This window comes from Catharus ustulatus, chromosome 9 (assembly GCF_009819885.2).
Source record: "Catharus ustulatus isolate bCatUst1 chromosome 9, bCatUst1.pri.v2, whole genome shotgun sequence".
NCBI classification, from domain to species: Eukaryota; Metazoa; Chordata; class Aves; order Passeriformes; family Turdidae; genus Catharus; species Catharus ustulatus.
Genome location: NC_046229.1, coordinates 9,772,192 through 9,798,192, shown reverse-complemented (window position 1 = coordinate 9,798,192; position 26,001 = coordinate 9,772,192). Strand labels below are relative to the sequence as shown.

Sequence of the window (26,001 nt, the reverse complement as noted above, 5' to 3'; positions counted from 1 at the left end):
GGGAGGGTCATGGTCACTCCACAGGCTCCCCCAGGCTGGGGTTCTGTGGCTGGTGCTGCCAGCAGCAATCCTGCACAGGCAGGGCATCTCCTGTGAGCAGGGCTCCATGGCTGGTGGCCCAGCAGCAATCCTGCACAGGCAGGGCATCTCCTGTGAGCAGGGCTCCATGGCTGGTGGCCCAAAATCAATCCTGCACAGACAGGGCATCTCCTGTGAGCAGGGCTCCATGGCTGGTGCCCCAGCAGCAATCCTGCACAGGCAGGGCATCTCCTGTGAGCAGGGCTCCATGGCTGGTGCCCCAGCAGCAATCCTGCACAGACAGGGCATCTCCTGTGAGCAGGGCTCCATGGCTGGTGGCCCAAAACTAATCCTGCACAGACAGGGCATCTCCTGTGAGCAGGGTGTGCCATGCAGCTGCTCCTGGCTCCGCACGGGTGGTGAGTCAGGCTGTGTGACTGTCACACTCCCTGTGTGTGACTCAGACCCGCTGGTGGCCACAGCAGGCAGCTGGGTGACTGCAGCATCCCTGCACAGCCCCAGGGAGGCAGATGAATGCCAAGGACAGTGTCATCCCTCCTCTGTCCCGGCACGCTTGGATGATTTGAATCCTAATCATCATTGCTAATGATTGTGCCTTATTTCAACACACGCTTATTCAAAGCATCTCCTTCATCCCTCCCCCTTTGTCCTCCAGCCTCTTCTTCCACCTTGAGAGTGAAGAGTCAAGAAGCAGCACACCAAGATTGTCACAGTGTTGTTGGAAGCACCAAACAGTGGAATGCTACGTGTACCCACAGAAATGCTTTCTCAGTTTTCCCTGAAGTCTTTGTAGGCAATAAACACCCATCTTTTCCCTTGCTTAACTGGAAAAAATAATGAGGAACAGGAGTGATGACAGACCAGTTAACATTTCTCTCAGTTTATGGTTAAACAGAGAACTTTAAGCTTTTCAGTACTCCCTGCACAGCTAAACTGCTGGATGGTGTGGAGATCTAGACAGCAAATGAGTTCAGGAAGGGGACAAGTTTATGGAGGAGAGCTCTCTTGGCAGCTATTTAAACCCATGGGCTGACTGCAAGTCTTTGCCAGAAAGTCTCTTGGCTAAACAATGGCACAGCTAGAGAGGGAATTCTCCACTTAACAGGTTATACTTTCCCACAAACATCTGCTCCTGCCCATTGTTGGAAGCATAATTGCAATAAAAAGCTCATTGGTCTTACACCATACAGCAAATAATCCCTTTGGTCCAGCATTAACTCCTTTCTTTCTTCTTTTTGACTCAGATTAACTCGAACAATGAAGGACAATTTAGACAGAGGCAAGATTTTGCTGACCATTTCTAAACAGAATTTAGTGCCACTTTATTAAAACATTAATTCAGAGTTTTCAACTCACTATCTACTTTGCTTCATATCAGGTGGAAGGCGGCTGGAGTGAAGGGCAGGGAGCGAAAAGCCATCACACCAGAGGATGGCTCCCAGAAATCACACATTTCTCTTCGTGCCACGGGCAAGAGCCTCCACCTCCTTCATGAAGCGCAGGCACAGCTCCTCCTGCCAGGGCAGAGCCACGCACTGCACGGCCACGGGCAGCCCCAGGGCTCCTGACACAGCCTGCAGGGCAGGGACAGTGCTGAGTCAGGGCACAGGACAGGCACGGGACACTGCAGGAAGGGAGGGCAGAGGAAGCCAAGCGAGGGCACAGCTGCCAGGCTGACCAACGCCAGCCCTGCTGCACCACTGGATGCAAACTGCGCCCCTAAACAGCTCCCACTCTCACTAGGAGACGTGGAGGTGTGGACAAGCCTTGGGACAATGTCCCAGAGGTGTCACTCTGCTGCTTGCTAAGACCTGAGCTCCTTTCCTGCTGACCTCCTTCAGCCTCTTGTCCCAGGGGTCTCCGTAGTGCCCTCGGTAGTGCTTCAGTTCTTCTTCATCAGCTCCCGTCACCGTGCTGACCGGCACCACCCCAGCAGGGAAGTTTAACACGTTGTACAGATTGGTGTAGGAGGTCGCAGCTGCAACACAGAGCATGCAGAATGGCAAAATTTAATGTGCTGGGCCAGCAATGACCTTCAGATGGCAACCCGAGTTGCAGGATTTGCAGACTGGAGTTGCTGGTCCAGAGGAGGACCTGAAAATGTGCTGCCTCAAAGGGACTTTTGATGGAGAGCTTTGAGTGCCAGAGAGCAGAGTGGCCTGTGCCTTCACCTGTCACCCACGTGGAGATTAGATGTGCTCTGGGAGGGACCAATTCAGAGTCTGCATCTATCCCTGGGGAAAAATCCAGCTGTCTTTTCAAGATATTCCTGATGTCCAGTTATGTAACATCACCGTGGGGATTTTGGATCCAAAAAGGTCATTGCTGGAGGGATGGAGGACCCTGACTGTTTGCTGGAAGCTGTTAAAAACAGCCTTTTTCTGCAAGTCCCATGCAGTGAGCCTTCCTGCTGTTTGCAGAGTCTTGGGAAATGTGAGACAGCTGCATCCAAAAGAGCCTGGTCCTGTACCAAAGTCGACCACAGCTGTCCTCACTGCCACTCTGCTGCAGGAGCAGCTCTGGGGGTCTGTGCAGCATTAAAACAGGGAACACTCACCAATGAGCACCTGGGACAGAAGGACCACTAATTGCTGCCCCATAATTACCCAAACTTCCTCAGCTCAGGTGAAGCAGGGGTGTGAGAAGACCCACCCAGAGGCCTCTCCTTTGCTTTCCTTCAGAGGGAAAAGCGAGCACTGTGCAGGGTTTGGGGAATGCTCAGGGGACCCAAGCATCCTGCTGCAGCTCTGCCCACAGACAGCACATGAGGACATTACCAAAGAGCTTCCCAGCATAGCCATGGTTGAAGGCTGGCCCCAGGGCAGGACAGAGGATCACATCCAGCCTCAGCTCCCTCCACTTGGAGAGGAATTCAGAGCGGTAAGCCTGGAGGAAAGGCAGAGAGGATGACAGATGTGTCTGTTGGACAGCAGTGGCAGATCAATGCTGACACAGAGGAACAGGAGGGAGACAGCTTTCCTGGATACAACAACAACAAAAAAATTAAGATAAAATCTGAGCTGTGCTTTGAAAGGGTCAAGGGAGTTTGTCCTTCCACTTTTAGGTTTCCTGTCAGAATACCATGTGCTGCCCAGACCTAGACATTAATGCTAGGTGTGTGTTTCAGAACTGATTTGAGTGTTAACCCAATCCTTTCCATGAAGACCTTTTTTATTAGAATTATATTGAATGGAGATCAACAGCAGTTGATTGGATGACTAAAAAGTCACATTTCCTAAAAGCTTTGGTTATTCTGGTAGAAGTATCAAAAAAACATGAATATAAAATACTTCCACAAAACCTTCTTTCATGAGGATACAGATAAGGAAAGGCAGCAGCAAGAGACATTTGGGCAAGCCCCAGGACAACTCCCACAACCCAGGAGGTGCAGCTTCAGGACTGTACTGCAGCTCCAAGAGAGATCCAGATTTGCAGTGTGGATTACCACAGCTTTGCTGAGCACCAGGCAATGAATGAATCCATCCCCAAAGAGATGTCCCACTTTGTCTCAGCAAGTGCACACAGATGGAGCCACAGCACAGTTGTTTCTGCAGCCGTTTTCTGGCTACAGGGACACATCTGTCCCACGGCCCAGCCCCTGTCCTGCACAACCCTTTCACAGCAAGTTTTCTGTACAAGTGTCTTCCAGCTCTCTCACAAAAGGCCTGGCCTTGAGGCTATTTTCTAGTCTGACCTCAATTTCCACCTGCAGTCTGAGATCCTTCCTGCTGAAAATTCAACAAATGAGATGTGTTTCCAGGAAATACAGTCATGCAGCTAACCTGATTTTTTTTTTTCTGAGACAAAAGCTGGTCACTAGCCAAAAGTTTTGAATCAGCTCTTGTTTGCAGTAGATGAAAACATGTGAATATGGTTTCAGTGAGCTGCAACAATTCGAAATATCTTTGAAGCCATCAAATCTTTTCAAGTGTTTTCTTTTTGCCTTTTTTTATTTTTATTGTGGCTCTTTTTTGTATGTGTTTTGTTGGTTTGTCTGTCTTGAGTTTTTATGTTTATTTGTTGGGTTTGGGTTTCTGTGGGGGTTTCTTCAGGAGTGGGAGAGCAATCTGTTTTCACCTTAAAAAACTCCATGCTCATTTAATTTCAAACACTCCCACCAGTGACCAGGCAGCTTTTTAGGAGATTTTCCTCTGCCCTATAATTTGTCAGACCACAGTGCACATCCATGGAGTGAGTGGCACTGACAGAGGCTGGTGGTGCAGGCTGGGGATGTTTCTCCTCAGGGAGGGTTGTGAGGGTGTCCTAGGGAACACAGATCCTGCCTTGTGGGAGGACACCAAAACAGCCCCTTCAGCACTGCCAAACACCAGTGAAAGAGGATACTCTCTATAAATAGACAGAGCAGCGGAAAATACCGGAGAGGAGAGGTGCTATTTAAACACAAGGACAAAAATAAAACAAGGATAAACTGGAAGGGAGTAAAGAGCTCATGAACATGAAGGTTTCCAACCATCAGAGCAGAGCAGAGACAAGAGGAGGCAGCCAATAAAACCAAACTGAAGCATAAAACTCAGCTGGTTTAAAAGAGGAACCTGGTCAGCTTGTGGCAGCACTGGATGCAGCTGTCCAGGAAAAAGCTTCCTGTCTGAGGTTCCTGGTTTCAAATGAGTTCAAATAAGGAAGTCACAGGGTTCATATACAACATTTTTGACTTCTATTGTCTCTTCTTGATAGTTCAAGCATGGCCTTAGCTCAGAACAATAACACCTAATAGCTGAAATGAAGAATTCACAGCAAGAGACAAAGAAGACAAAGTGAAGCCTCATCTTTAGTGGCTGTTCCCATGCTGGTTTTTCTTAGACAATGCAGGGCAAAGTATGGTGAATAATTTCCAACCCCATGTCCATCACAGAGTGCAAAGCAACTGCTTAGAAACTTTGGAGACCTCTCTATATAGTAAGAAAAAGAAAGTAGAAGTCACATTACCGCCACTGCTCCATGCTGATCCCAGAGGTTTTTGGCAGATCTGGAAAGGAAGCAGAATTAATGAGCTTTGTGACTGTGGCAACAGAAAACAATTAAGAAAATGCACAGACATCCCATTTTTAAGAAACTGCACAACCCTTCTGGGAACAAGCAATGGTACCACCCAGCTGATCCCCTGGTGACACATGCTTACAGGCACATCAAAACAGATTTTGTTAAAGCATGCCAGAAGACCTGGATAAAAATCAGTCTTCTAAATTCATTTGCTACCAGTTTGGTGTGTCTGTGCCTCGTTTGGAGGTGCAGGTACCTCACACCACCTGCATGTGCAGGCAGAGACCCCTGCATTAACTTGGCAGCTGATGCTCTGGGTACCACTCGATGGGGAAAACAGCCCTTATCTCCCTGAGCTGATCTCCATGGAGTCACCCCAGCCCTGTCACTCTGAGCATCCTTAAATCTGAAAACAGCCTGTGGCTGAGAAGCCCTGGATAAGGCAGGGCTGAGCCCAGGTGGTGCAGAGGCAGCACACCCTCACCTGGCTCAGCCTGTGCCACACAGCCCCGAGGCAGGGCTTTGCACAGCCCTGCATGAAGCAGGGCACAGCCCAGCACATCCCCTTTCTCCAGAGCTACCTCAGCGTGCCTTACCCCACTCCACAGAGCGCGCTGAGATCCCGAGCAATTCGTGGGTACTTACAGAGGAAAGAGAAAAATTGAGATTAATCAACAACAATGCAGCTGGAATAGCTGGCTACCCTGGGACTGCATTTTGGGAATCTGTCTTGTCTTAGCAGAAGTGGCTCTGAAGGACAGGCCACTTCCAGTCAGGGCTTACTCCCACAATAATTTACTGATTTAATCACTACAACTCATACAAATAAGGCTCTAGACCACACTGCTAGTCCTGAAGAGCATCTTCAGGATGTGGGAATGCTGTTTAGATTCTCGCTAGTGATATCCATTCTCCTGGAGCTCATTGCTGGAAGAGCTGTATGCTCACAGGTTTCCTGAGAAAGGATCATATTTCAACCTTCCCACACAAAACTCCCACAAAAGGCTGTCGGACTCGCTTGCTAAGTTCAGCTTGGGTTTGATAAGTAAATGTGTTTCACTATGAAGCCCATCAGGCACTTAACATGAAGCAGCCAAGCATTCCTGGGTGGTGCAATTTACCTCCCTGCACAAGGAAACCTCCCCACCCTGCAGATCTCCTACAACACAGGTGACACACATCTACACACTTACTATGGGTTTCAAAATGATAGCCAAGATCCTTTTCACCAGAGCAGGAAGCCTGTAAGTTTTGTACTGGGATTTCAGGTTTGGATCCACGATGTCTCCTTTGCTGGAAGGGCAGAGAGTGAAACAGTCAGGACAAGTCACCTGCAGACAAGTCACAGAGCAAGAGCAACAACAGTGCTGCTCCCAAGGCAGGGTTTGTTCTGGAGGGGAGCTGCTAGAAGACAAAATCTGCCTGTTTCAATAGAAAACACTGAGCAACAGATGCTGAGGTATAAATGTTCATTGCAAAAGTGACAGATAAATCAGTAATTTACTGCCTGTGTCATCAGGGCTATAGGAGTTCTGGGAGGCTTTGCAGTGGAGGGTCCACGCACAGCCCTGGGCATGCTGAGGTGAGAGAGCAGCTGGGTGGGCACCACCCGTGTTACCTGTGTGTGGGAACTGCCTGCTGCTCATGCTGAAGTCACCCTGCCAGAAACTGCTCATTATTGTTTTCATGCACAATATAAATGCTCTGGATGCAGCCCCTGGCCTCCCATTGCAGGTTTCACAGCCCACACAGCAATGGGGTTTTACTCACAAGCAGTCCAGCAGGTGGGCAGCCCCATCTGAGAAAATCCCTCTGGTGAACAGCTCATCCACCATGTAGTCGATCTTTGGAGGGGCAAAGGGAACAAGCTGCAAGAAAACCATCCCTGTCCAAGAGGCAGCAAAGGTGAATGACTCCCAGAGCCCTCTGTGAGCCTCCCTGCCTCACCAGTGGTCACTAGAGGTCAGTGGGAAGTGGTAGGGAACTTTCACCCTCCTTTGCTGCTCTAGGACAGCAAGGCATCATTTTCATCTGGCTGCTGTCCTTTCCCATTAATTCTATCCAAAGCATTAATACATATTGGGACATGGCACAGGCTCCATTCCTCTACATTCTTAGAGAAAAATTCTTAGAGACTTCTAACCACCAATTTTAATTTTTTTCTCAATTATTTTGCATCATTGGAGCAGCCACCATATCTGTGGTGGAACCACAGAAAAATGTAGACTAGAAGAAGTCCTTGGAGGGTTAACTGCTTCAGCCTCCTTCCCCTTACCCACTATGAAATCTGAGCTGTGTTTAACAGCTGAGGGATCACAGAAACTGTTTGGAGTTTGATTTATGGGAACACCAAAAAGCACCCCAAAACCAATGCTTGGGATGACTTGGAGATATCAGAACATAATTAGCACATCTGCTAGGCCAGAAATGTAAGATCACTCCAGTTTAGAAAACAAGCTGTTGCATTTGCCTCCCTCTTTCACGGGGAGCAAGAGTGGAGATGGAAAATGATTTATCCAGACTTTGTTAGGAGCAGAGTAGCAGCTCCAGGCAGCCACAGGAATGGGACCCACCGTATGCCCTGCATCCTGGAGGAGCTTTCTGGTGAGCTGGACAGCTCTTTTCATGCTGGGCAAGGGCTGGAAGTAACCATCTCCTTCATAATACCCAATGCGAAGGGGCTTGGAGCTGGTGTAAACCTGGGAGAAGAGGAGCCATGGCTTGCATCCAGGAAAAGAGCAAGGCTGGACCATTCCCAGGGCTCAGGGAGGCACCAGCTGAGGTCTGCTGGGCTGGGGGAATGCTGGAACAGGGCTGGTGTGGTGAAAGTGCTGTGCAGAACACAGGTCTGCAGCAGTGGTCCTGGGTATGGTCTATGACACCTCCTCCTGCCTGCCAGCCCTGCTGTGGGGCTGCTTCTTGGGGTCACTCATGCTGGGTGTCCTCTGCCCACAGGGATGTGTGTTTCCCTGGGTCCTTTGCTATCTTGGACATGCAACCAGACAGGAATCTCCAGAGATTGTACCCTGTGTTGGCAGATGGAGACGTGGGAGTGCCTCAGAGCCTTACCTGCTCATTGAAGGGGATGGGGGCCACGGTGGGGTCCAGCTGGAACATCTCCTGGCACAGCAGCGCCTTCATGCACAGGGCCAGGCTGTCCACGTCCCTGGCCATGGGCCCCAGCATCCCTGCCACTGTGAGCACAAAGGGGCTGTCACTGCAGCCAGCTGGGTGTGCTGTCACAGAGCTACTGCCAGGGGAGTTTCAGGTCAGGGAAAAGAAGTGGAGGGGAATGAGTGTCATGAGCAAGGAGGTCCAGCAGGAGTGATCTGTCAGTCTCAGAGCAGAGGCAGCCTCATGACCTGCTGAGCCATGCTCCTGCATGGAGAGAGGGCTGCAGCCTCCCTGCCAGTGCTGCCTGGCAGCTGCTGAAGCTGTCAGAGTCTCCTGTCAGCATCTCCAGTGAGACATCCCAAGCCTTTGGCATGCACATCTCACCCTCTCCTGCTGCACACTGCACTGCCTGATTCCATTCCATCACTGCACTGCCTGATTCCATTCCACCATGGCATTGATTTCATCCTGCTGAGGTTCAGCCAACACCAGCCACCACACAGAACAGAACAAATGGTGAAAAACGTCATGACACGAGGCTGTGTTAATAGGTCACTGCTTTGGCTGGCCATGAGGCATGGAGCAGAGCAAGCAGGCAGGAGATGTAAGGAGGTTTGATGTAGTAACATATGATCATGGACTTACCTGATTGCATTCCTACGAGAGGAGAAACGACTCCCTGTTTGCTGGGAACATAATGGGAGAAGCAGATTAGCAGCAGGCTGTAGGGCAGGTCACCATGCTGAGTTGCAAACTTCCCATTTGCCCTCAACCAAATCTAGGAGGGCAGAAGTTCCTGCAAAGACTCCACACTTCCTAGGCTATGAAGAAGACTTACATGGTCTGGAAGCTGATAGGGACAGTACTTATCATCTCTTTTCCTGCTGCAACTAATTCCTTATCTATGGGCAAACCACTTCTGGAAAACAGAAAACTCTTACAAGCAAAACAAGGGCTGGAAAACATCTGAAAAGGAGATCATCCTCTAATATTTGCTTTCAGCTTCTTGGCCAGTGCTAAAAATTGAATAAGTCTTTGTTGTGATACAGATTGAAGTAATCTTGTGTCATTAACAGAGCAAGTTCAATGCTAAGTTAACCCTGGAGGAAACCATGGGCACTGCTATGAGGTTGGATGCAGTGTGGGGGACAGCTTGCAGCCTCCAGGGTGCGTGGAAGAAGAGGACAGAGGCTGGGACGTACCTGAGCCTGCTGGCCGTGGGTTTGAGGCCGCAGAGCCCGCAGAAGCTGGAGGGCAGGCGGATGCTGCCAGCCACATCCGAGCCAACGCCCAGGATGGAGCCTCCCCCTGCGATCAGAGCTCCCTCCCCGCCCGAGGAGCCCCCAGGGCTCTTCTGGGGGTTGAGGGGGTTCAGTGTCTGGCCAAAGATGGGGTTGCTGCAGTCGTAGCTGGGGAGAGGAAGATCAGCAGGTGAGTGAGGAACTTGTGCCTCTGCAAACCATAAATACAGGGCATAGAGCACCGTGCAGGGATGGGTGTGGAATCAAGGTAGAGTTGGCAAGAAGTAGATTTGTTGAGAGTGAATTTAAGAAGAAAGAGGCATCAAATGCAAGAGAAATAATTTTAGGTTGAAGTAAGGAGGCAATTAACGTGCATGATTAGCTTGGATAGCAAGAGGCACATGTCACTGTATTTCCATGAAGGCAAACATGGCATTACTTTATCATGGTCTGTGGGATGTTGGTTTTCACAAAGGGGATCCCCCCCTGGTGCTTTAGAACCTGGACAATGACGCTGTCTTCTTCCTTCACTTGGCCCAGAAACTTCACCATCCCTGCAGAGGAGATGTGGCCCTTGGGGATGGGAAACAAAGCTCTTTAGGTGCAGGAGAGATGCTGTTTGGAGCTGTGACAAAAACAGACCTAATTCGTGGTGCCTCTTGTGGCAAAGTTCCCACCTCACTTTTCTCAGAGGCAGAACAGGACCTGACTATCCCAGGGAAAACCAGATCAGAACAGGTTAGAAGTTTCTGCAGAAACCAAAATTTTAATCCTGTGAAAGGCAGGTTTGCTGGTCCCACAATATTGGATCCAGAACATCCTTATCTGAGGGAACTCTTAGCCAGTCCTGACGAGGATGGGACATCCTGGCCTGTTCCCAGACCCAAGGTAAAAGGCAGAGGAGCTGGGGATGTACCTTGCAGTTAATGTGGTCCTTGATGCTGATGGGAATGCCACAGAGCAGCCCCTTCTCCTTTTGCTTCTTCAGTTTCTGGAGCTGATCCTCACACCCATGAATGAAGTCTGTCACACAGTTCACCTCCTGATTCACCTCCAAAGCCTCTCCAGAACAGAGAAGAGCAGCAAGACACATGAATGGATGGAAGGAGACATTATATATTGAATTTTCAAGCTGAATTTTCAACCTTCTCAAAACTTCAGCATTACTAAGATATTACCTATAAACTTTAAAAGTTTTTTTCTGAGATATTTTTCTGCCCTGGATTCTGTCCTGCTTATTTGCCTGTAAGCCACCCTTCAGACATCACAGTACAAAAAATTGTAATTGGTTCTCCCAGCAAATGAGCTGATTTTTAATTTGAAAGTCACACTGTAGGAGAGCCCTGCAGCATCTCTGGCATGCTAGAGGTATCACTCACTTTGTCCATGTAGGAGTAGAGGACACTTTCTGGGGACAGGGACCCCTCCTTCAGCTTCTCTGCCAGCTCCACCATTGTCAGTGAGAGGATCTGTGAGGTCTGGATGCCTGGGTTCTGCAAAGGGTGGAGAATTGGGTACAGAGGGAAGAAAAAGAAAAGGTTTGTTAAGGCTGCAAATTCTAACATCTGCCCAGCAATCAGCTTGAGTGGAAAATGTTAGGATACATGCCCTGTAGATACACAGACCTCCCACAGTGCACTGTGTGTGCTGGAGAAGGGAATTTACAGATGGGGAATTTGCTGAGTCTTAGTTCATAAAACCAAAACCAAAACAGGCAGAAAACTGCACCTTGACTGGAGAGCTGCACGAACCTGTACGTGTGGTTTGACCTGTCTCTGTTTACTCTTTTACAGGCCTTCACTCCCTTTCTAACTCTAACTCACTGAATACCAGTTCAGCCAGCTAAAATGTATCATTAACAAAGAAAAAAACAAGGTGTGTGGGCTGTTTACAATATCCTTTCCAAGAAAATAATAGCAGGAGATATTTCTTCTGGGTTTAAGACAATTCCAAAGGCCTGACCTAAAATCCAGGTGCTTCTTTACCTGGGCATGGGCAGGAGGAAATGACTTTTGGTCACTGATGTGCAGATGTTGGAAGGATGTGGGACCCCCTTGTACTTTAAGGATGATGGGGCAGACAGATCCTTATGGAGGGACAGAGGAAAGGGGATGGGAGAGGAAAGGCTTGGCAGTAGGGCTGGGTGAGGAGAATGGGCATGGAAAGTCTGGGGTGACCTGACTGACAAGGTCCCAAGCTCCAATTTTTCTTTCATCCTCAGGATTTCCTCACTGGGTCTGTACTGAGAAATACTTGATTTGCACTGTCTTCTGTGGGAGGCCCTTTTGAGGCAATGGAGGGTGATGACCCTCACAAAACATGCCTGAGCCCCAGCCACCGTTCACAGAGGGATTGATCAGAGCTCCCCCATGTCTTTGGTTATCCAAATTATAATCCCTTCCTTGCACATACCCCACATTTACCTCTTGCTTAAGCCTTTGAGCTGCCTTCTTCATTCTCTCCAGGGCCAGATGCCGAGACCTCCTTGCCTCATCCATCCTCTGCTGGACCTGCCCCCTTCCCAGCCATTTCAGGAGCACCACGGCTGCAGCTGAGCTGCAGAGCAGAGCTGAGAGGGCACGGATGTCTCCCCAGGATGGATCCAGGACCTGCCACAGTCGCTCTTGGGTCATGATTTCTGAATTTCAAGTGCAGCTGCAGACACCTGGCTCTCCCACCTACTCCTTGGAGTGCTGATGAATGCAGACTGTGCTCGCCTGCTGTGCAGGATCAGCTCTGAAGCAGAGCAGCTTTAACAGAGGGCAGGAATGGACTTTGCAGACCGTGGACTTTGAAAGGGTCTGGCTGCTGGGGCAGCACTGTGGGTCAGGCTGCAAAGCAGTGAGCTCAGCTTGCTCAGCCTGGGGGGTTTCCCCAAGGTGGGGGTGTCCCCAGGGCTGTCTCTCCAGACAGTGGCTGTACCTGGCTACACACAGAGCTGGATGCTAGCCCCCGTGTAATAATTAATGGGCACTTAAGCCCATTAACAAGAAGTGCTCAGCCATTGTCCCTGTCCCTCGCAGAATCACCTACAGCCCCCTGAGCCTGGGGAAATGCAGTTCTGCTTGTCCTGGGAAACCTCATGTAGGGAGTGAAACTGTGCATGAGGAGAGATGGGAGCTCAGGAGAGCCAAGAGAATGAACGTGCAACAGTGACTCTGGAAATGCAGCGTGGAAGAAACTCTCTGAAGGTGCCTCCAAGGACTGACTGCTCTGTATCAGTTTTAAGAAAAGCCCCTTTGAAAAGCATTTTGGCAACCTGAATTAGAGGGCAAGCACTTCTGGGAAATCCCCTCTGATAGATCCAGAGTCTGCTCTCCTGTTTCTAACCCATCCTCCAACCAGCAGAATGCAAAGGAGCTGGCCCATGTTGTCTTACCAGCTGCCCCTCGTCACAGGTGTTCCCCCTGCCCAGGACTGCTCTGTGTGTAAACGAGGCTGAAAAACATCAAGCTTCTCTCAGCTCTCAAGCACCTGCAAGTCGACAGGGAAGGGACAGGGGATGCGTCTGAGAGCTCATTGCCAAGAGGAAAGGCAACACCCCTGAGTCTGGAGAGACACTGGCTCTGCTCCAGCCAGCAGGGTAGCACAGCTTGTAAGGGGAGAGCAGTGGTCCAGAGTAACCCTTGCTCTCTGGTGGAGGGGTCTTGCTTGGGGACTGAAGGCAGTGGTCGTGCTGCTGTATCATGTTACCTTCTTGCCTGTTACAGACATGTCCATGGGGTCATTCCTGTGGCAGCAGGAGGGAGGAAGCTGGAGGAAAACACAAGACCTTGCAGAGAAACTGCTGACTGGAAAACTGAGGAGGATCCTCCCTCTTTGGACAGCAGCAAAATGAGCCAAACAGCTCAGTGTGGATGTTACCAACCTCTCCCCACTGGCTGCTCTTCATTGTGCCATCCCAGCCTTTAGTGCTTCAGTGCTGTGCCTCACACCAACCTCTTGCTGCCCAGGCTGGGCTGGGAGCAGCCTGCAGCTGGCCCCAGTGGCACCTCAGGTCCCCAGAGCCACCCAGCAGCTCCAGCCCCGCCTGGTGCACTGTCCCATGGGCACGGGCATGGCTTGCTGGAGGTCTTCGCTCAGGGCTTCCAGTGAGGAACAATTACAGGTTCAGGTTCACTGGAGTTTCCATAGTTTGGACTCCCACACCCTGCACATCTCTGTGCCAGGGAGAGAGTGGTTAAACTAACAGTGATGTGGTGCTTGGCTCTGGGAGCAGGGCTGCACGTGGCACTACTTTTCCTGGGACAAGTCCTCCAGGCTTGAATTCTAAAATAAATGTATGACCCCATCCAGCATTTTCTGTGTGGGAAGAAAGCACCTGTAACCACACCCAGGCTCTTCAGGGCTTGGCTTTGCATAGCATTCAGTCATGGGATGCCTGGAGCTCCCTCCTTCCTGTTTTCAAAGCCTGCTGATAAAGAATGGGGGTCCTTGGGGGCTGCTTTCTCCTCAACACTATCCCAGGCCCACGGAGTGAAAAGACTCCATGCTTTTGCACGGTTTAAACTACAATAATAAATCAAAAACCCAAACATTAATCCTGCCAGAGCTTTTTTGCAATCTGTTTTTGACATTCCCGCTTTAGGAAAACACTTTTGCATTGTGGTATTCCTTTCCAAAACACCCTTGGAAACCTGCCAGGAGCAGCCAGTGCTGCCAATCCCAGTGCCAGTGGCTGCCAGTGGCTGGAAAATCCTGTTGGAAAACCTGGCATGGCCAAATGGGAGGAGAAGATGTGCAGGGCAGACTGTCTGCTGTCCATCTGATCCTGGCATGCTACTCAATACAAGCTTCAAACGGAAAGGGGGTGGATTTAAAGAAGAGGTAAGAAATTCTCTCCTTGGTGGTGGTGAGGCCCTGGCACAGGTTGCCCAGAGAAGCTGTGGATGCCTCATTCCTGGCAGTGCTAAAGAGCTGGTTGGGTGGGGCTCTGAACAACCTGGGGATTGGAAGGAGGTATCTCTAAGGGCCTTTCCAATCCAAACTGTTCTGTAATTCCATGATTTCTCCTTCCTGCTGTGCACGGTGCCAGCCGCTCTATGCTGTGGGAAGTGGGCCAGCTCCATCCCTGCTTGCCAGAGTCTGCATGCAGGCTCAACTTTCCCTTCTGACCGCTGCTCTGTGCTAGGGAAAATGTCAGATTTCATCCTCAGGGAGCTGAGAACAGAGGGAAAATCCCTGTTCCCACAGCGCTCCAGTAATCTAGTCTGAGCATCTCAGACAGAACCAGTCACCGTGCCCCAGTTTCCCCTTTTGTAAGAGAAAGCTCATGTTCCTGTATTTCCCTGGGGGGATAAAAATCCTCCCCAACCCCACACAAACAGAGATTTGAAATACCACTCAGGTAATAAAAATCACTATGTTAGGACAATGATTGGAAGAGCTCCACCACATCAGAGCTCTCCTTGCTCTCTCCTTGCTCCCAAAGCCAGCAGCCAGTCCAGCCATCCTTGCTGAGTGGAACAAGAGTCCTGTGGATCAGACCAAAGGATGGCCCACGCTGGTGTTAGCTGGGATCCTGCTCCAGCTGAGGCTGGGGGCTCAGAAGAAACTGTTCTTCTTCAGGCTGAGGGTCTCCACCTCCTTCATGAAGCGCAGGCACAGCTCCTCCTGCCACGGCAAGGCCACGCACTGCACGGCCACGGGCATCCCCACACCGCCGCGGAAAGCCTGGGGCACAGACAGAGGGAGAGGGCTTGGGCATGTCCAGGGGAAGGGATGGAGAGCTCCAGGTGCCCCTGGAGGAGCTGGCACCACTCACCTTCGGCAGGGTGCGGTCCCACCAGTCCCGGTAGTATCCCTTGTAGCCCTTCAGCTGCTCCTCATCCTCATCCGTCACCAGCGTGACGGGGACAACGCCAGCAGGGAAGTCCAGGACGTTGTACAGCATGGTGTAGCTGATTGCCACTGGGAAAAAGGGGGAGCTTGCAGTGCCAGCCTGCACAGGGAAAGCCTTCACACCTCTGTATGTGGGATCCCAGCTAATGGGGCACTTGCACTGGCTGAGGGATGGAATTCAGCCCTTGGGTCCCACTGCACCAGGGGGTTGTTCCAGGTGCACCCCGTGACTGGGCTGCAGCTGTCCCAAGAGCTGAGCTCTTCCTGCTGCTGGCCAGCACCCCAGGGATGAGAGGGGAGGAGGAAGGCTGCTCATGGACACTGGCACAGCACCACAGCAGAGTCCCCTGCCAGTCCCCTACCTGAGAGCTTGGCAGGGTAGCCAATGCCAAGAGCTGGGCCCAGCATGGGACAGAGCAAGACATCCAGATTCAGCTTGTTCCACTGGGCAATGAACTGGTGCCGAAAGTCCTGGGGAGGAAACGTGCTGGTGGTCAGTGGGGTGGGTGTGCTGAGGCTCTCCTTGGGCATCCAGCTGGGCTCTTGGCTCTTCTCTGGGAGCAACCAACAGGCTACATCAGGCCTGATCCTGCTAAAATCCAGCAATGTTTTGCTGCCTGGACAATATTCCTCCCAGCTGTCAAAGCACCCTCTCCCTGGTAAACTGGAGGTGGGCAAAGACTGAGTGCACAGGCACATGGCGATTTGGAAAACCAGAAGGGAAATAAAGGCAAGCCTGATGATCTACATTTTTATGTGCAGGTGGCAAAAATTCAGGTCTGATTTGGCATCATGAACTTGCCTACATGTTGTCCTAATCTTTAAATGTGCTGAGAACTTGCACATCCAAGTGAGACCTGTTGAGGAGTGATGTGTTCCCATCTTATATCACCAGAGACCTGATCATCTAACCTTGGTGAGTACTGAATCTGCCTCTTCCTAAAGTGAAATCAAACAAAAACTATTTAACCCCAAACTGTAACACTTTACCTCAATTTCTTGATGAAGATTCCAGACTTTATCCACTGTGCTGTAAAAGGAAACAAACCCAATGAAAGGCATCCTTCTCTGTGCATACACCTTCTTTCTGCCTTAAGGGTCCCTACCTCTTGGCATGACAGATGCATTAATCAGGGCTGAAGCCAACACCATATTTCATTCCCATAGGCTTCATCTTCTTCCTAAGCAAAAGGCTATGACCCTGCTCTCATTCCCACCCTCAATTTCCAAACAGTTTTCCAAACCCAGCAGGGTTATGGTGTTGACACAAATTGCTCTGTTTGCTCCCACCCTTGCATTTTCTGCCTTGCATTCTCTCAGACACACGTAGCTGCAGCAGTATCAATAACGTAGCAAACACTGCTGCAAGAAAAAAATTCACACATTTGCTCAGGCTCAGATTTACTCACTTTTCTTCCAGACTTCTTACGATACTTGAAAATCGAGGCACCTGAGCAGGAGAAAGTGAGAAAAAAAAAGTATATGAATCCCAGCTTTGTCCTCTGAGATAGTTCAGTCACAAAGAGAAGCTGTTTCCTTGGTGTTCAGAGCAAACTTATGGATCTTCCCCAAAGTGGGGAGAGAAGGAACAGAAATCACATCCCTCCAGTTTGGAGATGTGTTTGATCACAGCCAGGTAACAATGCCCAGAGACTTCTCTATGAGAAAGCCTCACTGCAATGGGAGACAAGTTACTCACACACAGCTCAACTCTGTCTACATTAGAAAGAAATGGACCTTACCAAAGGTTTGGAAATCCAGCGGAGGAGAGTTTTCAGCCAGCATGGTGCCTTTGCCACCCAGACGAACAGTGTGGCACTGCCTTTCTCCAGCTCCCCTTTGCTGAAAGGGACAGGGGCTTTAGCTGAGCAGTGGCAGGAAGCAATCACAGCACATCAGCTTTTCCCAGCCCAGCCCCTCTGAACAGCGTATCTAAGTGACAAAAAGAGGTTTCCTCCACTTTGCTGGGCAACACTTGATTCTCACGGCATGTACAGGATATCAGCTCCCAGCCTCCTTCCAAGGCTGGTAACAATCCCAAACAGAACCAAGGTGCAGCTGAATCACTCAATGCTAAGTCCCCCCAGTGCCTACCAGCCACTACCTACATCCACTAGATCTGCTAGCTGTATCCCAAGTCCAGCCAGACCCTAGGGAGGATTTTTATAGACAGGCACCAATCCCACCAAACCATTCCAGGCCATACTTACAATTGCTTGATAAAGGTCCTGGCTCCATCTGTGAACAGTCCCCTGACGCAGTAGTTAAAGACCACGTGGTCCACATTTTTGAGTTCAAAGGGCACCAGCTGGAAGGACAACAGAGGAGGGTTTCAGTGGCACAGGCACTGTTTGGGAGAGGCCACTGAGGGCTCAAAACGGGCCGAGCTGGGCTGAGGATTTCCTGACAAGCCCACAGGAAAACCTCCATCCTTCCCTGAAAACAATGTTTTCCCTTTGAGCAACAACTGCTGAGTCAAAAGACAAGGGCTGGGCTTGTCCCCCTGCCCAAGCAGCCCCAAGGCCCTACCGTGTGGCCAGCCTCCTCCAAGAGCTGCTTGGTCTCACGGACAGCGCGTCTCATGGCCGGGCTGGGCATGGTGAAGAAATCGGTCTCGTAGTAGCCTATGCGGAGGGGTTTAGTGCTGGAATACACCTGCAGGAGAGGGGGATGCTGGCTGCAAGGGTGCCAGTGGGGCCAGCAGCACACCCACGCCACGGGGTGAGTCTGGAAAGCAGCACTTGGCTCTGGCCAGGTGCCCACCCATGGGTGAGGTGTTTTCAGCCTGCAGCTCTCCCCAGAGATCTCTGGGCCCCTGGAGGCTCTGTACCTCTTCGTTGAAGGGGAGGGGTGGCACTGTGCTGTCCAGGCTGAACATGTCCTCGCACAGCAGTGCCCGCATGCACAGTGCCAGGCTCTCCACGTCTTTTGCCATTGGTCCCACTGCTGCAGCCACTGGAAGGGACCACAAGAGAGATTCACAGCTGAGGGTCTTTCAAGGGCATGTTCTGAAAAACCAGAACCTCTTGGCATTGTTTTGTCTTAATCTAGTGTTGGCAACAGCTCCTCTTTAAGAAGTGGGCAGAGAATGCCCACAAGTGTCTTCCCACCCACAGGTCCATCATCATGGACCCAGAGGTGCTATCCATTAATATGCACCCTGACATCTCCATTTCATGACTTAAAAATAAATAAATAAACAAAAAGCTTTGTCAATCATGACAGGAGGACAACATCAGACACTCCCTTTGACTGGCAATCCCACCCTCACAAAGCAGTGACAGACAGCCACACCCTGTGGGTGACAGGTTGTATTGTGGTTTATGCTACACAAACAACTCCTCTCAGCTCATGTAAAAAAAAAATAAAAAAAACACAGTATGGGAGCAGCTATCTGAAAAAATCAGTGAAAAGGAACCTGCTTTTCTCTAAAGGTGATGGAGAAAGTCCCCCATAACCAGCTGAGGGTCCCTCTCACCCCTGCCCTGCTGCTGGGGGCCAGACATCAACTCCTACCTGCCTTCTGCCCAGCGATTCCAGCTATTACTCCTCTTTTGCTGTAAAGGAAAGAGACACACAAAATACAACAGCTTAGTAGTTTTCATTGAAGGGAAAGGCCTTAAGCAAGAGCAAGTATTAATTAAAACTACATCTATGAAGGCTGGCTGAAGGAAAGGCCAAAAGGAAGCTCAAGAGACACAGTCTAGGCCCGAGTGAGTTAGGCCATGTCAGTCAGGATGAACCTTCCCCTGAACATGCAGATGAAGAGGTTTCCCCACCTCCATTCTGGGGGAGCCCATGCTCCCCTCCATATAGGCTCAGATATTGCCCAGGCAGGAGGGATAAAGGAGCTCTTCCCAGCTCCTCCCAAGCCTCCCTTGCCCACAGGAGCATCCCAGCACAGTGGATGGTAGAGTGAGTGTCACCCAGAGACATCGCTGCATTTCTCACAGTACCTGAGCCTGTTCCCTGTGGGTTTGATTGCACAGATCCCACAGAAGGCAGCAGGGAAACGTAGGCTCCCTCCTAAATCTGTCCCAAGGCCCAAGATGGAGCCACCACCTCCTATAAGTGCTCCTTCTCCACCAGAGGAGCCTCCGGGGCTTCTGGTGAACAGCAGAGGGTTGCGGGTCTGACCAAAGATTAAGTTGTTGCAGTCATAGCTGAAAAGAGAGAGAGAGATATTGCAAATGAGGAATTCAGGTATCTGCTGCTATGGAGCCCAGTCACTACTAAAAGACCTTGAGAAGTAATTCACTAGCTGTTACACTGACAACACTTACAGTGGTCATGAAGACCATGAGCCTTTTCCTGGTGGTCCCAGGACCTGAATTCACTGACAGCTTATTTCACTGACATTAAACCTATCCCAGAGAGGACCTCTGGCAGCACAAATACATCAACCCTCCAGGAAAGTCTTCCTCTTCAGGTAGCCAAGTGCCACAGGTCACCCAAATCTGAGCCCCTCCTAGAGCACAGGCCAAATGCCAACTGCAGAGGTATTTGACACTGGACTTTATACCAGAAAGTGATGCAAAATCTGAAAGTGGGGCAACCTCTGTGTGGCTTTTTTGAACTGTGATCAGTCATTGCCACATAACCTTAAGGAAGGCATAGGGCTTAGGCAATAATCACCCACAGAGGAGCTTTGTCAGAGCTCACTTGGCAGGACACAAAGACTTTTAGAAGGGTGGCTGTACAGCAGAGCACACCACATATCAATGACACCAAGAGTGGTCTTTCCAGATAGAGCAGGAGGTTTGGGAGCAGAATAATTTAAGGCCATTAGCTTAACTAACTTCCCCTTCCATGAATATATGTTTGCATTTTAGAGCTAATAGGATCATCTCTGAGAGGTTAATTAAAAAAAATATAAAAACAGTTTCTCTCCTCTCCTCCTCCTCCTCTTCTGCTTCTTGATTTCATGTGGAACTAGAGATAATTTTTATCCTCAGTGTAAACATGTTTACTTTTCAAAGTGAAATTTATAGACACAAAGAATGGAGACCAGGTGTTACATAAAAAGAAGTGGGAAATGAGAATAAGACCAGATAGAAACCCTCTGTTGAGAGGAGGAAGAGAGCACTGCTGCTGTGCTGAGGGAACAGAGTACCTGATGAGGGACTGGGGAACATTGGTTTTCACAAATGGAATTGCCCCCTGTCTCTTGAGCACCTGCACCACCACGCTGTCCTCTGCTGCAGGTTTATGGATCTGTTTTATGAACCCCAACGTGGAATCGTGACCCTGGGAACAGATAACAATGAGGTTTTCACATAGAGAACTGCAATTCTCGCTTCCCCCAAACTTTTATCTACACGTTTAAGTGCACCTCCATCAGCCCAGCCCAGCCATCACACATGTTAAAAGTGTGCCAAAGGCAAATCTGACCACACTTCTCTGTTGGCTCGCACGGTAGACAGGCAGCAAAGCCCCTCCCCTGCCCAGGCAGCCCATTCTACAGCAGCTACGACAAAGTCAAGCCAGGTGCTGAAGTCAAAGCTCCTTCCTCCCAAACTTCAACCCACAGGGATTTTAGGATACATGGGGAATTGTGCTGGTGGTACCTGGCAGTTGATGGAGTCTTTGATGCTGATAGGCACCCCATAGAGCAGACCTTGCTTCTCCATCTGCTTGACTTTGCGGAGCTGGCTCTCGCTTTCCTGCAGAAACTCCGTGATGCAGTTGGTTTCTGTGGCAATTTGGAGGGCCTTGGGGAAAGCAGGACAAGGCCACAGGTGAGTCACAGGGCTGCACAATGACCTCTGTTCTGCAAAGGACACCTGCCTGTTCCCCCTCTTCCTGCACAGTTGGTATCAGGGCAGCCTTCCTGCTAATTTTCAAGCCAAACTCCAAGATGGACACAGTGGGGCCATAGTGCCAGCTTGTGTGTGATGAAGGGAGGCACTCAGCTGAGATGAACACCACAGACTATTCTCTTGTTTGAGCTTCTGGCATAAATGATAGTCCCAAAGAGGGGACCCAGGAAGTAATCAGAACATTAGGGCAAAAGAAGAGAATGAACATGAACACTGGCTTTTTGAGGTATAGCAACCCATTTGGAGATGAAGAGGAGACAACAGCAGCTCTCTGCAATTTCCCTACACCTAGGGAAGGTGTGGGCTCTGCAGATGCTGCTTGCTGCTCCTTTCTCTTCCAAACCACACTGAGAGCTATGGCAGCCAGATGTCCAACTCTCTAACCACTCACAGAAAGCCACAGAAGGGCCCACCACTGGTTAGTGAGCAGTGACAGCGCTGCAGCATTCGAGCCAGGTTTGAACCTTGTGTTGCACTCCTCAAAAAATCCACCCCCACGGTGGGTGAGATGCTGGCCCACCACCCTTGCTCCTCACCTTGCCCACATAGGCATAGAAGACGTGGTCTGGAGGCAGGGAGCCATCTCGGAGTTTCTTGGAGAGCTCTGGCAAAGGTAGAGTGAGGATGGAGACCGGGTTCACGGAAGGATTCTAAGGGAAAGGTTGAACAGGCAATGTCACACTTCTACTTCAGCTGATGGGTTCCTCCCTTCTCCTTGATCCCCTCTGCAACTCACCCCAAAAATATCTGTCATTTAGTCACTGAAGGTGATATCTGCCTCAAGACCACGTCCGGCTCTACCTGACACCAGTGAGCACAGTGTGAAACCTCAGGGCCAGTACTAGCCCCGGCTTTCTCAGCCCTTCTTCCTGTACAGACCAGTCTCACCAAGCACCTATCAATTAAAATAAATCCTTTCACAGCCTTGCTCAGACAGGTCATGGCCAGGCCTGGGGGAACAGCTTAGTGCAATGCTCTTGCTGAATTACAATAGGAGTTGGCATTATGTTCATATAAATTTTTCCATCAAGGAATGAACCAGGAGCCAGTAATTCTCCTGGCACTGTAAGATATTTGCACAGGGAAGTGTAAAAACCAGGGAGCCTCCGGGGCTGGTCATTTTTGGGTCAGCAGAGGTTTCTTCACCACCGACCAAACATCATGAAAAATGTATCAAACCTCACGCCTGCGAGCTGGATTCCGGACCTGAGCGGCTTTGCAGGGACCATCGCATCCCTGCCTGCAGCTGCGGCTGCACTTTGGCCTCTGCCGGTAACACATGGCATGCCACCTCTTCCTGCTGCTCCTCAGCCAGCCTCAGCCTCCCACCACGACTGTCACACGGGGATTTTCCCTCCTCGCTGCCCGTGACCGGGATAACGGGTTCCCTCCCGCCGCCCCACACAGCGCTTCCTCCCCATCCCTGCCACAGCGCCGATGCCGCGATGCTGACGGGTACACACACACACTGACTTCGAAAATCAAAATAACACCACCAAACCCCCGCGGGTCCATGCAAGGAGCCGGGAGAGCACCTGCCAGGCGGGCGAGCGGTGGGGAGGTGTCCCAGGTGCGGAGCTCCGTGCGGGGATGCCGCGGGGCTGCCGGCGCTCACCTGCTCCCGAAAGCGCTGCGCCGCCGCCTCCATCCGCACCAGGCTGCGCTCCTGCCGCTCCTGCGCCGCCGCCACCTTCCTCCAGAGCGCCCGGCGCTGCCGCCATCGCAGCAGCAGCAGCAGCAGCGCCGAGCCCCCGAGCAGCGCTGGCAGCGGGACCCGCATGGCGAGGCTGCGGTACCGGTACTGGCACCGGCGCTGGGGCAGCGGCGCCCGAGCCGCCCGCACCCCGCTGCGCCCCGCCCGGCCGGCCAAGGGCACCCGCCCGCGGGGAGAGCGAGCCAAAACCTGGGCGGGATTCCGAGCCGGACAGGGATTTAACCGGTTTGCTGCCGTGCGGGCACGGAGCGCGAGGTTCGGGAGCAGGAAAAGCTGCTCGCCCCTCCCTGTGCTGGGTGGTCTTTATCTGATAAGGTTTATTGGTTTTTCCGTTCGCACAAGGAGGTTTTGGTCTCTCTGTTATTTTTCAGTCCCTCTGGAAACAGTTTTGGCTTGGAGGATCAAGATAGCGCGGAGGAGAGTCCCAAAGGTACCCGACTTCTCTGCATTTCCTGGAGCCAAGAGGCTGTGTGGGAAAAAGAAACAATAAATTGTGCCCAGCGGAGTTCACTTGTCGCTGGCAGAGCATGGGTTGTGCAGAGTGGCTTCTGACAGCAATGTCTGGCATCCCTGCTTTCTGCAGCCTTGCACTCCGTGTTGAGGGAAACTCCAAAATAGTTTCTTCATCACCAAGCCCACAAGGTGTCTGTCCTTAAAAAAAAACCCTCCACGACTTCCAAAAGTCTGTCAGAAAATATTTCAAGCTATCCAGTTAGATACTGCCCGTGGGGTTGTGGAAAATCTGTTGGGAAGAGTCTGGGATGTTTTCTCACTTATCAGAAGGATGAGCTGCTCCCAAGCCCTGGGCAGATGTTGAGCTAGAAAACCTGGTGGAACTAGATGCACCCAGACTCGATTTTCCTGGCATTATTGCTCAGGCCCCTGGCTTTATTTCTTTCAGTCTTCAGGATATCAGGGCTCCTCTGGCACTCCTGCCAAAGCCTGGCACCCTTGGAGGGAGCTGCTGTGCTGTGCATCCACAATGTCCTGGGGTGTGCTGGACGCACTCCCTGTCCTGGGGCTCTTTGCTGAAGGCTATTGAAGCCTCGAAAATACTCAGTCCTCATGAACTCCATGGCCTTCTTGCTCTCAGGATATGCAGCTGCCTGTTATCTCCTGCGTCAAGGAAATCACATGCAAGAACAGCGGTTTTCCCAGCAGTTTTTTTTTTTCTTTAACTTCTTTTTTTCCTTTCCCCTCCCTGCCCTTTTTCAGACTATGGGGCTCAAAGAGTTATACAGGATTGGAAACTCCCAAGGGCACTGCAATCAGCTCACGAGAGAGGAGTGGGCTGGCAGGAGCGCCCTTCCCATGAGTCAGGAGGATGTAATCAGCTCAAGGCTGGCAGAGCACACCATGTCTGTCATCCCTATCTTCCCTTTCCTTCTTTCTCATCCTGCACTGATCTCACCCCATGGCAGCACAATGCCAAAATGGGACTGTTCCCTTGCAGGCTGTAAAACCACGTGCACTGGGGTCTTTCAACATGAAAACAAGAAAGGTGGGGAACTTTGGAGAAACAGAAGTTAAAACTCGTACTTGTGGAAGACAAAATTACTTCTCCAGCCTTCTTCCCCCAAATTTAAATCCTGCTTGAAGTCTCTCATGCAGGAACAATTTTCAACTTCACCAACTCAGTTTGTGAAAGGGAAGAAAACAAAGTAGGACAGTTATGCCTGGAGCACCTGCACCTTCCCCCCTTTCCTGGAGAAATGTGTGGGGGTGAATAAATGGGGTTGAAGCATCAGTCAAGACAGTGGTAAGGCTTGGGTCTCTGCTGGGGCCAGTCAGGTCCAGGAGGAGACTCAGGGCATGGGAAATCCCAAAACACAGCAGGTCTGTGCTGTACCCAGCTGCCAGCAGAGATGGGCCAGTGGATGGCACAGGGCAGAGCTGGGGAGCTCCAGCACACACAGGTGGTGGCAATGCCCTGCCCAGGACAACGTTCCTGGGGCTGGCTAAGTGAGGTGAAATGGGTCTGGCCCTGTTCCCCATGGTCTGGGAAGGCAGCCAGCTGCTGGCTCGTGGGCCAAGTGACACCCTGATGTCCCTGTGGGACACTGGTGTCTCCTTGCAGCACTTTTCTGCTGTTGTGTCCACAGGGCTGCCCATATGCTACTGCAAATGTGGCTTGGAGTGCTGGAATTGAGGACTGATCCTACTCCTGCTCCTCCTCCACTGCCTGGCAGGGATGGGGCCTGTGGTTAAGGGAGGACCAGAGGATCTGCTGGATCTGTGAAGCTTCTTTCCCCATTGCTCATACACCTCCTTGTGTCTGCAGAGCTGTGACCTGTAGTTACCAAAGGAGGGGCACGAAGCTGTCATCTTCTTCAGATTGTGACAAATCACACATGGTCAGCTAGACTGGCTGGGGCTGAAGGACCAGCTAGTTCCTGTTCACCTGACACCAGAGCAGGGCCAAGAGCCAAGAGCCAAGAGCATGGCAAACACCCAGCTGTGTTTTCCTCAGCACTGTCTCCTGGCATCCGGAATGCTGTGCCTCCTTTAGCCAGAGGTTAGGTTGGAGTGACTAATAGCTGTGTGCTCACACAGATATTTCTTGTGTGAAGCAATCCAATTCTGGCACTCCCAGCATTCTGGAGCAGGGAGATCCATGGTTTATCCATACGCTGCAGGGAAGCAGCATCTTCTGTTGGCCTCCCACAGCCGATTTCATTTACACTTCCTATTTCCAAGGAGGAAATAAGAAATTGTTTGCTATTCACCCAGAAATTTTACACTTCTGTTCTTCCACTTCACCCTGCTGCTTTTAAACTCTTTCCCAGAAATTAACAACCTGCTCCTGCCTCCAATTGCCAGTCACCTGCTTCCTGGGATCTGGCTCTCTGGAAAAAGATCCAAGGTACATTTACAACAGCCAGCAGTCCTTCTTGCTTCATTTCTCCTCTCCTTGTAGGTTCCTTACTCTTGAGTGGAGTTATTCAACATGATCTGCAAGAAGGTGAAGCAGCTCCACTCAGAGCTGGAGTTTAACCCCTGCAAGAAGGTTGTTCAGCAGCTTGGGCAAGAGCAATGCCACGTGGGAGCGATTTCTTTTGTCCCTGCAAGAAAACTGCATGTTTCAACCAAGTTGCTCACTTGGTGATGCTTTTATTGTTCACTTTGTAGTCACTTCAACCTCAAAAAGGTGCTTGTCCTCCTCAATGCCTGTGCCCCAGGGCTCTCAGTGTGAGCACTGGTTGCTCCCACATCTGCTTCAAGCTGGAGTGAG

General features: G+C 50.9%; 2 protein-coding genes across 2 annotated transcripts; both read right to left on the bottom strand.

Annotated features, from left to right (window-relative positions):
• Nucleotides 1-988: 988 nt before the first annotated feature.
• Nucleotides 989-14,644, bottom strand: LOC117000087 (vitamin D3 hydroxylase-associated protein-like). Its single transcript, XM_033067451.2, has 15 exons — nt 11,819-14,644; nt 10,775-10,888; nt 10,312-10,455; nt 9,835-9,968; nt 9,357-9,563; nt 8,800-8,840; nt 8,110-8,234; nt 7,614-7,739; nt 6,811-6,908; nt 6,234-6,333; nt 5,637-5,680; nt 4,987-5,026; nt 2,817-2,925; nt 1,872-2,017; nt 989-1,613 (listed from the first exon to the last, which is right to left on the bottom strand). Exons 1-15 carry the CDS (start codon nt 12,026-12,028, stop codon nt 1,485-1,487), a joined length of 1,767 nt encoding a protein of 588 aa, XP_032923342.1. The 5' UTR covers nt 12,029-14,644; the 3' UTR covers nt 989-1,484.
• Nucleotides 14,645-14,738: 94 nt separating this feature from the next.
• Nucleotides 14,739-23,016, bottom strand: LOC117000088 (fatty-acid amide hydrolase 1-like). Its single transcript, XM_033067452.1, has 15 exons — nt 22,671-23,016; nt 21,592-21,705; nt 20,804-20,947; nt 20,350-20,483; nt 19,193-19,399; nt 18,753-18,793; nt 18,067-18,191; nt 17,766-17,891; nt 17,447-17,544; nt 16,979-17,078; nt 16,646-16,686; nt 16,227-16,266; nt 15,599-15,707; nt 15,160-15,305; nt 14,739-15,068 (listed from the first exon to the last, which is right to left on the bottom strand). The coding sequence occupies exons 1-15, from the start codon at nt 22,833-22,835 to the stop codon at nt 14,940-14,942; spliced, it is 1,719 nt and encodes a 572-aa protein (XP_032923343.1). The 5' UTR covers nt 22,836-23,016; the 3' UTR covers nt 14,739-14,939.
• Between the last annotated feature and the right edge of the window lie 2,985 nt (nt 23,017-26,001).

Coding starts and splice junctions, on each gene's coding strand:
- LOC117000087 (XM_033067451.2), bottom strand. CDS start 12,028: ATGACCCAAGAGCGACTGTGGCAGGTCCTGGATCCATCCTGGGGAGAC. Junction 7,740..8,109: donor CCATCCCCTTCAATGAGCAG/GTAAGGCTCTGA, acceptor CTCTTCTCCCAG/GTTTACACCAGCTCCAAGCC. Junction 1,614..1,871: donor GGGACAAGAGGCTGAAGGAG/GTCAGCAGGAAA, acceptor CCTGCCCTGCAG/GCTGTGTCAGGAGCCCTGGG.
- LOC117000088 (XM_033067452.1), bottom strand. CDS start 22,835: ATGCGGGTCCCGCTGCCAGCGCTGCTCGGGGGCTCGGCGCTGCTGCTG. Junction 21,706..22,670: donor CGCAGCGCTTTCGGGAGCAG/GTGAGCGCCGGC, acceptor CCTTTCCCTTAG/AATCCTTCCGTGAACCCGGT. Junction 18,794..19,192: donor CCCACAGGGAACAGGCTCAG/GTACTGTGAGAA, acceptor TTTCCTTTACAG/CAAAAGAGGAGTAATAGCTG.